The sequence below is a fragment of the Melitaea cinxia genome, chromosome 20 (assembly GCF_905220565.1).
Source record: "Melitaea cinxia chromosome 20, ilMelCinx1.1, whole genome shotgun sequence".
In the NCBI taxonomy this organism is placed as follows: Eukaryota; Metazoa; Arthropoda; class Insecta; order Lepidoptera; family Nymphalidae; genus Melitaea; species Melitaea cinxia.
Genome location: NC_059413.1, coordinates 6,379,412 through 6,393,023, shown reverse-complemented (window position 1 = coordinate 6,393,023; position 13,612 = coordinate 6,379,412). Strand labels below are relative to the sequence as shown.

At 34.6% G+C, this 13,612-nt stretch overlaps 1 protein-coding gene across 1 annotated transcript in view; it reads right to left on the bottom strand.

The window, feature by feature from the left end:
• Positions 1 to 6,362: 6,362 nt before the first annotated feature.
• LOC123663680 overlaps positions 6,363 to 13,612 on the bottom strand; it is a 76,904-nt gene continuing 69,654 nt past the window's right edge. The window contains exons 28-32 of the mRNA XM_045598348.1: positions 13,291 to 13,470; positions 11,711 to 11,951; positions 11,217 to 11,449; positions 9,473 to 11,112; positions 6,363 to 6,507 (exon numbers count right to left, since the gene is read on the bottom strand). Of these exons, the coding sequence (XP_045454304.1) occupies positions 6,363 to 6,507; positions 9,473 to 11,112; positions 11,217 to 11,449; positions 11,711 to 11,951; positions 13,291 to 13,470 (2,439 nt within the window). The remainder of the gene's footprint in view (positions 6,508 to 9,472; positions 11,113 to 11,216; positions 11,450 to 11,710; positions 11,952 to 13,290; positions 13,471 to 13,612) is intronic.

Below are 13,612 nucleotides of genomic sequence, written 5' to 3'. Positions count from 1 at the left end.
TGACAACCAAATTTACTGTCTATTACGACGCGCACAAAGTGTGGCGACGCGCCTATAGAGAATTACCCCCATAATAAACAGCAAAAGAAATATATTCTGATACAGCAAAGTTTCTTTTTTATACTTGACAATAGGTGGTCTAGATTGTCGAATCATGATAAACATTTCAATAATACATTGTAAGGTACCGTAGGTACGGAGTTTGTAATTCATAGTTTATTTAGGCTAAAATTAATCAAAATTAGTATTGAAGATGAACAACGTAACGATAAAACTAAAAACAATATTTTTTTCGGCAATAATATCCAAAGATGGCGAGGAAGTATGATATATTTTTGAAAGCAAACTATACATATTTTACGTATCCCCGACAGATGGCATTATAATTATTCATAAAGTACACAAAATACACTTTGTATCGGTGTATAATACCCATGTATTCAATTTTCTTATAAAGAAAATAAGAATACTCGATCCAAACATATAGCATAACGGTGCAGATATTGGCGGGTGTGGGGAGACTTTGACCGGTTAGTCTTGCTAAATTTTTATAAGGTTTTTATGAATGAGAGAATTTTTATGAATGATTGTTTGGTCCAATTGGTGTCTAATTTCGTACTATGTTTTAATATACGGCTGTAACCTATTTTAAACTCTATTTTTGTCATGTATGGTTTCAAAACGTGTTAGTCATCTAGAATTGAATTCAAACCCGTGGTAAACTACGGAGTCAAAATTTGTGGTGTGAATTCACTCCACGGGTGACTACAGAGTAGAAAACTTATGGGATCGTGACATATGCGTAGAAAAATAATCTGGGGTTGATTTCAATCCCGCGGTAAACAAGTCATTAAAACCAATAGACTTAGGGATTTTTAGTTTGAACTTAGAGATTTTCAACTAGACTTACGGATTTTAATATATTTTTTTATGACTTGAAGGTAATAATACTGTAGGTATTATAGGCAGAAACCTAGTCTAGGTTTCTGTCCATGACTTCACCCATGTAGAAATTAGAAAAAAAAACAAGGGCAAATAAAAACGCGCTTAGTTTGAAACTAAACAATGTTTTATTTTTCTTCTTACATCTATTGTCTATGTAAATTTCTTCTGCTGCATCATCCGCCGCAAAGTTTAGAGATTTTTTAGTATCCAGTTACTGGACTTAGATGTCAGTTTTTCAAAAAAATGCACTTGGTCTTGGGAACGTGTTAGAAAAAAATTAAACAGATCAATATATAAATAATGAAAAGCTTTTGCAAGGGTTGTTTCTATTGCATAAAGTCTCTAAATAGTCTATCAAATCATATTTTCGTTACTATGTAATAGTGATATAATAAATTCATCACCTCAAAACTTTATAAAATAGCCCCGTACCCTTGCTACTTTTTTACAAAACATTCTGGTCGTAGAGTTTTTTTGCTAATAATATCGAAATTAATAGATTTTAGATCGAAAGACTTGTAAAGCAAATGAAGTGTAGGTAAAATAAATTATAAATAACTATTTGTAAATATTGTCTAAATGTAATGTTGATTTTTCGCTATCGCAGGTTTATTCATTAGATATTCTAAAATAATTTAAGATTCTTTGTTTTCTTAATACAAATGATCTGTAGGGCATTTCAGTCAAATTAATTAGTACCTTCATCAGTCATTGATGACCTTGCTCCGTACTTTATATACGATACTGAAATAACTTTTTGACAGTCAGAAATATGGATGTAAAATCTTAATAATGGGCAACAAATTTTAAATATCGAAAAATAAAAAAATAAAAATAGTTTAATATTTTTCCTGGTGATAATCACTCACGATCAGTGGAACAGCATCTGCATGAATAAGGGCCTGTTTCATCGGTTGTAGATAAATCTATTTTACAGATGACGGTGCATACAAAAAATTCATGATGTATTTTTCCTTTAGGTACACCATTGAATTCCAAGTTATTTGTGAGATATTATTTTCAATTTACAAATATTAATCTAAAAGTTCTAGTTTATCAGTTGAGGAGAAACAGGTCACAATTTCATACTCCGTTTGGTCTTTCATTAAACTTAAAAAAAAAAACAGACACACTATACAGTAAAATATGTAAACGAAGTATGTTCTTTGTAAAAAAAATTAAACAACGAAAATTCATTATAATTTTATTTTATTTATATTTTTACCATAAACAGTTATAACTAAATAAATAATACATTTAAACATAAACTACAATACCTACAACCTAGTAGCTTTTGTTACAAAGCTCTTCGCTATTATCTACAAATCTAAAATGAATATAATTACAATTTGTTAAAATGCCTATTATAATAATGTTCACATACATTTAATTATTTTCTTGTGCACTTCTTCATTACAGATATAAGAAAAAAAATTTTTTTTTTGAGTAATCAGCAATAAATATTACACTAAGTAACTTAATAAGAAGCCTTCAATGTTATTCAAAATTATAAACATCAGTTTCGCTAACTAGGTTTTGTTTTAAGAATATTATTGAACTAAAAGCCGGATTTATTAAAACGAGTCTATCAAATTTCGTAAGATTTTGTGTATTCAATTTTAATTAAGTTTGATGCTTTAGCATCTCTTAGTAATTATAGATTTTATGTACCAACTACTGCATAAATAAATAGTTTTTTTTTTACAATAATCTAAACGATTTTTTTATAATCGAAATAATGTTTGCTTGTGATGCCTATCCTTATGTGAAAATAATAAAATAAAGAGAAAAATCCTACTACAAAGTGTATTATCATGAATTTTTGAAAATTCGGTTTGTTTAGGAACAATAACAATAACGATTATTAAAAAAAAAATGGCATCGGTATTGTATATATAAAATAAAACTGAAAAGGTTTAATTTATTTTTTGCTTTGAAGTAACTTTAAAACTTAGCCTAATAAGATAAAGATAATATCTTTATTTAATATATTTGTTGTATAATCTATAATTTTTGGCACTATTTTATATGCCAATATATATTCTATTCATTCAATTAATATTTCTATTCATTATTTATTCCATACAATTCTAGCTACATTTATTAATAATATATATTCTAATTTGTCTACACAATCTGAAAGAAATTAAAATTACTATTGTACAGAATATATTCTGTTTGATAAAAGAATTTTTAAAACTGCAGAAAGTACTCAACTCAAACAAAATCAAACTCAAAAAATATCTCTACAGAATTCATTACGGCTTGTATGTAATGCAAGTATGAATGAAAATTTGTTTATTAGTAATATAACAGCTAGACTGCTAGACTACGGCTGCTGCAATTTGACTTTTAAGTTCCTACAAATCGGTTCAAATAATAAAAAAAAAAAAAAAAAAAAAAAAAAAATCGAAAAAGTAAAAAAAAGAGTGTGTGTACTTATGTACGCACGTAAGAAGTTATACTTCATTGACTAGCTAACTTCGTGTTACTAACTTCTTCTTCGTTGACTAGCTAACTTTAGGTTGTCGGATTTTTTTTTGTGCTGGTATGCGCGCGCATCCTAACAATTTACTCTCATCATTTTTCCATAATGCGGCAAAAGAAGTATAACTTCAAAAAAAAAAAAAATGATTTTTCGGAATGTCTGTTTGAATAACTAATAGTAAATCAGTGTTGTTTTTAATGGATTGGTCATTTTTTATAAGCACCAAATACTTTGGAAATAATAAGTTAAAATAGAAACTGTTTTTTAATCGACTTCAAAAAGGAGGAGGTTACTCAATTCGACCGTATATACCGTCGTAGTATCTCCGTCGTCGTAGGATCTCCGTCGTTTATGAACCAATTTTGATAATTCTTTTTTGTTGGAAAGGAGTATCCCTAGTTTCCCTAGTTCGAGGGAAACTCTCGAAAATCCGCATTACTGTTTATTGGGTGTACCGTTTTTGATGATTTTTAATTTAATTGAAAGCCGATGCTTATCATGTATCATGCTGGTCACATTTAAATTTCATCGAGATCTGATTACAAATTTTGGAGTAATCTTTGATAGTGCGTATTTACTTGACTATTTTTTCGTCTACCTACGTTGTATTACTTGTTGATATAATTGAAGTCGGTTTTTCTTCGTTTGCCTGCAAACACAATTATTATTAAATAAATTTAACGTCAAGATCACTTTTATTTCGATTGCACTTTTAAATCGTGATTCTTAATTTTTGTGACATTTTTCATTACTGAATTTATTAAATGTTTAAATATATGAATTTTTAAAGATGTCAAATAAATTAGCAAAAAAACTAAAATATTGTCTATCATTTTACTAAGTACACGTATTAAGGATACGTGGATTTATTAAAATGTTTCCTACACAAGTCTCACTATTTTGATAAATATTTAAATATATCATTTAAAAATCAAATAATCGTAATGAAAAATAAAATACAAGACAACTTAAATCATTCGATACTACACTCGCGTGCAACTGAATCGACTCAAGCCGTATATTGGTATACAAGTTTGATTTTTCGGAAAATGGCTTATCCGATTTTTGTAAAAGTTTTTTTATTCGAAAGACATATATATTTTTTCATAAACATAACAATTTTCAAATAAAAAATGACAAAACTTTTTAAATAAATACGGTCAAACATGAGCGTTACAGAAATTACTCGTTGCGGTACCCACGAGTTGCGAGACTATATCATGTATAAGAGCTCACGTGACCCATATTTCTTATCAGTCACTTATCAGATGTTGGCAGGTACACATCTCCTTAAGCTCCCAGTATTTTAATCGCAATCCAATGGACACTACCTCAGAAGCAGCGGCCCAAGTTGTAGCTTTGTTGCAAGCGGACCATAATCAACGGCAAATCGCTCGTGAACTTAACATGAGCCAATCAGCTGTTTCACGAGTATACAGAAAGTTTCAAGAGACTAGTGGCTTCGTTCGGAGACCACAACCCAATAGACTCCGGAACACCTCTGAGACGGACGAGCGCTTCATTGTCTTAACTTCGTTGAGAAATCGTCATCTTACGGGCGTTGATGTGCAACAGGAGCTCAGGAGGGTTCGAGGAGTGGCTGTCAGTCAGTGGACAATTAGAAGACGCCTAAAGAAAGCCAATTTAACTCCTAAACGGCCAGCCAGAGGCCCGAAACTGACCACAGCTCACCGTCAAGCCTGACTTAAATTTGTTTGTGAACACCTCAATTGGACTATTGAGCAATAAAGCTCCATTCTGTTCACTGATGAGAGCAGAATATGTCTCCATGGCAACGACAGAAAAGACCGAGTATACATTCATCCAGGGGAACGGTTCTCGCAATGCCGTTTCGCTGAAACAGTATCATATGGCGGTGGTTCAGTCATGATGTGGGCTGGAATATCATATGAAGGGAAGACCGAGCTTGTTTTCGTGCCTGGTGGTGGTCGGAGTGGTGGTCTAACAGCTCAAAAGTACGTGGAAATCATTCTCCTCGATCATGTTGTACCTTATGCAGGGTACATAGGAGAAGATTTTCTATTGATGCATGATAATGCTCGGTGCCATACAGCAAGTGTTACTCGCCAGTTTCTTCAATTTGCACCAATTGAGACGATGATGTGGCTAGCCCTCAGTCCTGATCTGGATTGCATTGAGCATTTATGGGACGAGCTCAAACGGAGGGTGCGAGCTAGAGATACGGCTCCATCAAGCATCGTCGAGCTCAAAACTGCGCTAGAGGAAGAATGGAATACGATACCTCAAGATTTTATCAAAAACTGATAAAATCAATGAAAAATCGCATGCAAGCCGTTATAAAAGCTAGGGGAGGCAATACAAAGTATTGAAAATTTAAATTTTCTTTACTTTTATCAAAAATAATTTTTTTATTCATTAAGTTGTTGTTTTCATATTTCTTCATTTTTTATGCATTTCTGTCAAATTAAATTTTATCAATAAATACTCAACGGATTTGCCTCATTAGGATAGCATTTTTTAAGAGAAAAGATTAGGCTTTCAAACAAAAAAAAAACAAGAAAGTCGGATAAGCCATTTTTCTAAAAATCGAACTTTTATACCAATATAGAGCTTGAGTCGATTCAGTTGCACGCGAGTGTATAACGACTATTAATAATAATTGACTGCCAACAATAGGTTGGTCGTCGCGAAGTCCATTATTATTCTCTCGTCCATTACCTACAATATTCAAATGTATATTATCATTCAATACATTCGGGATATTATTTGTTACGTTATTCATATTTGTCGCATTATTTCTAACGTTTCTGCAAATACAAATAGAGTTATCATTTGATATATCGGTTTCTAAACTATAATACATATTAAATTTCGATTTATTTTTACGTAAACAATATTTAATTTTATATATATTATTGGTCCTCGATGGGCCGTATGGGAAAGCGGATCAGAGCCTTTTATGGGAATCGGTAGTGGAGCTCTTGAGCGAGCCGCCGAATGTTCTGGAGCGGGACGCGGCCGAGCGCTCGCGGTCCAAGCTCGCGGCGCGCAGGATGAGCCCGCGCGACTGCAGCAGCGACGACGCCGGCCGGCTCTGGCAACATCCACATGCTTAAACACTATTTACGTGAAGAATACCTTACGACCGACGCGTTGGCGCAGAAGTCACAGCACTGGTTGTTGTGCTGGCGGTCGCGGCAGTGGCGTAGCGTAATGGGCAGGGGCGGCCCGCCCCGGGCGGCACTTTTTAAGGGGTGGCAAAATTTAACAATACTTAAATAATAAAAATGTTTTGTAAAGATTTGAACCATGTTTTGATGCATTATTTTTCATCGCAACTACAAATTCGAACCGATGAAAAGAGCACGGAATTTTTAATTACTTAGATTGTGGCGAAGTTGGGGAATCCCTTTTCTTTGAATGATATTTTGTAGCGACTGGCAACGCCTTTACTTGTGAAAATTACACGTTTATGTCTAATAATGATTACATACAAGATGTAAGGGACAGCTATCCTTAAATTGAAACCATTAATTCGGACCAATATTCTAAGTATCAGACAACAAGAACTTTTTTATCGCAAAAATATAGAGAAATAGATCTGGAGGTTTTTTATACCTCTCCGGTGAGTGAAAAATCGCTCTTATACATCTAGAATCGTATTCTGTGGTTAATAACTATTTTTATTGCACTTATTCTAGCCACACAAATATCGTTGTAGACTTTGGAACCACGCAGAAAAGCGACAAGCCAAAAATAAACGTACCAAAAAAATTGAAACATTTGGAAATTTTCTGACAAGAAATTCCACTAGTTCTAAACTCAGAATAGTGTTATGATTATACTGGTGAAGTTAAAAGATAGCTTACATTGTGTATACATATTAAGTTGAATATTGTTTATTTCACGTACGGGGAAGTCCCTTTACGGTACGCGATTCTTTGAAAAAGTTTGACAATTAGAAGAAAATTTTATTGATGGATCGTCAGTTGTCCATTTCACATCGACTCGTATCTTAATTATGTTACGCTTTCCAAATTGTGATTTTTGTGCAAATAAGTACGTCTAGTGGTTGTGAAATAATTCAAAAACTTTGTAAAAAATTGAATTTTTCACCTGTGTGAGTATTAAATATTATATTTATGTAATTGTATGTTGGAACCAGAAATGTTTGATGTGTTGTTCAAACTTTAATTCACAATACAGGGTTTCGTACAAATAGTCTATTCAACAAGTTCAAAAACGTGTTTAATAGAAATAAAGCTCTTAAAAATATGTGTGATAGCTCATTCTATTCGGAATGCCGTCTAGAAAAATGTTTTTTAAGGGTTTACTAGCACATAAAAAATTGCGATTGTTATTAACAAAATAAAATAAAAAGGGTATTTAGTTTTTCATTAATAAAATCTAAAATAATGATATTCGATGAATTTTGAAAACGATTCAATAAAAAAAATTTCGCCTCCTATCTCTAATATTTATATTGTTTTTTTTTTACTCTGAAAATGCTCCGTGAGGTCGTTACGGCATAGACGCACCGTCTAAAAAGCCGGTATATCACCAGTGTGACCAGATTTCATTTAACGAATCTATTGCTTGTGAAGGTTAAAAACTACTACATTCTACCAAAAGAGAACGAGAAAATACTAAAAATCTTTTACATTTTTTTCGCTGTTGTGTTACAACGAAGAAGCATAATTGTTCCCTTGATCATAACGATAAAACACTTAAAAAAAATACCATAAATTAGATAAATTAATGTTCGTTACTTAAAATTATAATCTACAGAAATATAGGTATTTTTAAATTGTGATCGAGTTATGGTTCTTCTTCTTTATGTTGGGTAACATTGTCATAAAGCGGTTTTGAGTCCATTAATTTGATTTGAAAGCCCTATTTCTTAGCATCTTTAACCTATTCCACTTTTTATTGAAATTTTGTGTTTCACTCGGAATTGATAACTGTGGGAAGCACCTACATTCCAAGGACAATAATATTCAATCCTTATAACCTATGAAATATAGCTTAGATTGGGTTGTTTAATAAGAGGCCTATATAAAATTCCTCCGGGAATTACCATTTAAATTACCATTTAACGCCTGCAACATGCACGAAAAACGATGAGTCATTTTAGCGTTACGCTCATTGTACGCTTGCGCCGCATCTATCTCTCTTTCACTCGATTGGCCTATATGCGTCCGAGGAGAATTTTTTTATTTAAAGACCGCGATTTCATCCGCGTGTAATTAAAAAAAAAGTTTTTCTTCAGTTCACAGTTATGAAATTAAATAAATGTCTAAAATAAAAGTAGCCTAAGTTACTCCTTATTACATCAGCTATTTGCCAGTGAAAGTCCGTCAAAATCGGTCCAGCCGTTTCAGAGATTAGCCGGAATAAACAGACAGATAGACAAAAATTGTAAAAAATGTTCCATATGTATTTAGTAAAAAGCGGTTATTTAAATATTACGAACAGACATTCCAATTTTTTTCATTTGTATAGATGTCTAAACCTGTACAAAGCAAAATAATGATGACTGTTTTTGCCGAAAAATTATGAATAATAATGTATCTAATGTATGGTATAGATCAAATTGAAATATCTGACTGACTTATGTAGGACACACAAATATTTTAATATATTTCTTTTCTTATTGTAAGTTTTAAAATATAGAACTTCAAATGTAAATATTTATTTATTTTATTTATTTATTTATTAATCAGTACGGATTTACCACTTACACTAATTAACATTTCAAATAAGTCACATTAATAAAAAAAAAATAACGTACAATAACAAGTTAGATTAATAAATTGATCATAATAATAAGCATAAAAACAAACCAAAGAAAAAACAGAAAAAATAAAATAAATAATAATAGTAGAATTAAGATTCAGTCGAAATTAAACAAATAATAAAAAGCAATAAAAAGATAAATTCCATGTCAGTTTATATAGATGTAACAAGAAAAAAAAAAAAGTAAAATAATAATTCACATACAATCTCATTCACTTATATTTTAAGACACACACAAATCACGCATTCACTTCACAGTACCTCAGGCACTCCGACAAAATTATCTTCCATCCATCAGCAAACAGGTCACAGTGCGGATCAGCGTCCAGGAGAGCGTTGAACGCGGTTAGTGACCGCGGAATGGGCGACCTCGAACGAGCCACTGTGCGACACATCGGAACAGCAAACAACGAGTGCTTTCTGTTTCGAAGGTACTTGATAGGCGCAAAAAGTCTACATAGCTCCTCGTGTAAATCTGGGGCATCAACCAAACCTCTCAATATTTTGCACATTATTGCCAATTGGTCTCTCAATCTTCTTACTTCTAAGGAATTATATCCCAGAATACCAAGAAGAAATTTTGTCGGGTACATGTTAGGGTAGTACCCAAACATACGCTTGTAAAGATATCTTAGGAAGGCTTTTTGAACTTTTTCCAACATAAGCGCGTATTTAGTCTCATGTGGATTCCATACACAAGCACTCGCCTCAAGTTTGGCTCGGACCAAGGCTCCAAAAATTATTTTGATCACTGTCGTGTTTTTGAACTCCTTTGCATTCCGTAGAACAAAGCCAAGGCGTCGAAATGACTCCTTAGCTACCGCAGTGATATGGTCATGAAATGTGAGCCTTGAGTCGAATATCACACCCAAATCCTTCGACGTATCCGGTCTCGCTATGGTGTCCTTGTCAAGTTTATAATCGAATTTGACTGGGCGCCGCACTCGTGAGAAGGTCATAGCCGAACACTTCAAGGGGTTAAACTCCATCTTGTTGTCCACACTCCATTGAACAACTGAGTCAATGTCACGCTGAAGCAATAAACAGTCCTCCTCCGTTCTAATCTCCATGAAAAGCTTCAGATCATCAGCGTAAAGGAGGCATTTCGCATGTTTGATTACTGTGGGGATGTCGTTGATCATTAATATGAACAGAAGAGGACCGAGTATTGATCCTTGACTGACTCCGGAACGCGTGTGATAGGGCTGCGACTCGTAAATGCCGAGACTGACATACTGCTGACGATCACGCAGGTAGTCAGCGATAAACTTGAGGAGTCCAGGTGTTAAGCCCACATCGCTTAGCTTCTCCAGCAGTACGTCATTATTTACTCTATCAAAAGCTCTCCGAAAGTCAAAATATAAGACATCCACTTGGCCTCCATGGTCAAGTGTCTTAGAAACATAGTCAACAATGGTTAACAGGTTGGTGTTGACTGATCGTCTCCTTCTAAATCCATGCTGCTCATTACATAGAAACGGTTCCACCTGCTTGTAAATCTTAGCGTGAAGAATATGTTCGAAAAGTTTCGCAACGGTTGATAGTATAGCTATCGGGCGATATTCTTCGACACTAGCTTTGTTGGAACTCTTTGGAATAGGTGCCACTCTAGTCAGTTTCCACCGCGAGGGGTAATGCCCAGTTCTTAATGCGACATTGAATATATGGTATAGAGGTTCAGTCAGAAAATCCTTACCCTGTTTTAAGAACCAAGGAGGAACACTATCAGGACCCACGGACGTACTTGATTTTAGAGCCCTGAGTCCCGATGCCACATCCTCAGGTGTGATTTCATTTATGCCAATGTACCTACCCGAGAACAGCTCATTCTGATTCATTATATTTGTCGTATCAAGTTTAGGCAGTTCAGTTAATATCAGCTGTTTTTGTTCAATTGGCGTCTTTTTTTCGGTATGCATACATCAAAGAGATTGTATATTGTGTTATAAAAATATGTTGTACATAACTCCACACTCCTCAATTTGACTAGGTCAGACCACGATACCTTAGAAAGCATACCGAATATTGCATCAAGGTCTGCTCGCCTAAAGTTCCAGTCCCTGGTAGTTTCAATGTTTGTGGGCTCGATTCGATCCGTAGGACGATATGTTCTGATCTTAATAGTAATATCTAGGGGAGGGTGATAATCGTCAGGTGGTACTATTCCCTCTGTTGCCCTAATATGAATCTCCCGCACATCCGTACTCTCCTGAACCAGAACCACATCTAACATTCCACCTCGCACATTCGTCACAACATTATTTTCAGTTAAATTACAATATGTCAAAAAGTAACAATAATAATTAACAATATTCAGTGAAGCACTATTTAAATTAAGGTCACCATAAATTAAAACAATACCCTTTAAACTATTAATAAAACTTTCTACTTTAAAAAACCATGTCATATAATCGTCATCACTAGAAGTAGGTTTTATGTACACAACGCACACATGGACATTGCGGCCACGCCATGTAAAACACGCCCACAGATCCTCACCACTGTCCGTCTCAAGATCCTGTCGTCGCCGTAATTTAAGGGGGGCACGTGCGGCCAGCAGGACTCCTCCACATGGCGTGCGTCTGTCCCATCGGATCACACTCCAACCTGCAGTTGTAAGTTCTGCATCCTCCACTGAAGTATCGAGGAATGTCTCTGTTGTGGCAACAAGGTCATATTCTGATAGTGACACAAGTCCATTACGCCACACGGGGAGCTTGGTTTTCAGCCCTCGCACATTCTGGTATAGAGCATGCAAGTCATCAGTTTTATGGGACTGTACTTGAGCCACGAAATGGCTGCTCGCTCGAAGGGGTCATCCTATTCACCGGCTTTCTAAAATTAATCCATGCTTTAATCCTAGCGTTGACAGGCCAGATATCGATTGAAAAACATTTATCGTAGTAGGCTTTAGATTTAAGTTCCTCTACAGTACAGGATCCCGTAGGACATAACTGTTTCAGGTACTGAAAAACCTCGTCCTTGCCTGAGGCCATGTTCCACAAGTGTAGGTATTTGACTGGTTCTACGGCTTTTAGCGTTGTTACCGCCGGTCCAGCCGTGCCACACAATGAAACAGGTCTATGGCTCTTCCGTTTTTTGACCTCAGTCCACTGCTGCTCCTTTCGAATCGTGATATCACCGGTCAATTCTTTTTCAGTGTCATTCCCAATTATTGAATATGCCAAGTCAAACCCAATAAGGGTTTTATGGCATTGTTACTGTTGAAATAAATATATATATATATTTGTAGTTGATTTGATATATATATATATATATATATATATATATATATATATATATATATATATATATATATATATATATATATATATATATAATTAAAATCAACTACAAAAAAAGTACTAAATAAGAGGGCGGCAAAATTTTCTTCCGTCCCGGTCGGCCGACAACCACGCTACGCCACTGGGTCGCGGGTTCGATCCCCGCTCACGACAGGCATTTTATTGGCCATATAGATGTTTGTCGTGGTCTGGACGTTTGTGTTTGTGTATTGTGTGTGTTTCCGGACCTCCGACACAGCAGTAAATCCTACTGTGGGTCCGTCGAGTGTGAAGCATCTATTTCATACACATACCATATTTACACAACTATTTCCGTGTATTGTTTGGTCGAGAGAGAAAGGTATTCCACACTACTCTTCTATTAGGCCACTTTGAAGATTATTGTGAAAAAATCGGAGTTTGATTAGTTTTAAGGTATTTTTTAACACGAAATCAGCCACATTTCTATAATAATCATCATCATCATTTCAGCCTATTGCAGTCCACTGCTGGACATAGGCCTCCACAAGTTCGCGTTAAAAATGGCGCGAACCCATGTGCGTTGCCCGCCTACCCGCTGCTGCCCGTCTTCGGCCTGGGTATTTAAAAGCCAGCAATCTATAATGAATATAGTATATTATGATTTAAAATTAAAAACCCCACAGTAGTAAAGTGCGTTAAATTCTTTTTGAAATGAAATTTACTACATGATTATTTTTTACAATAAATAAACATTATTGTTTGTATGTCTAGAAGAACGTTTGTATGTGGTGTAGTAAAAAAATTAGTTTTTACTTGTTCTCCTACAGATCCAACTCTGTGCGGTCTTCCCGTACTGCTCTCCGAAAATGAAGTTTCCATGGACTTGTGCGATGCCTCACTTATAGATTGAGAGAGTAGTTGGGTAGTTGAGTTTGAATCTTCCATGTTCGATAGCTCGTCTGGACTGTCCTCACGTTGCGGAGTGTCAGACTCCTAAAAATAACAAAAGGATCCAATAGTGAAACGAATTATGATATTTACATGTGAGCTTTAATTCTACAGTGTAATTAAGAACATTATCGTTGCTTCATATAAATTTGGTTTATTATATGATTTGGTACTGTGTAGTTTGTAG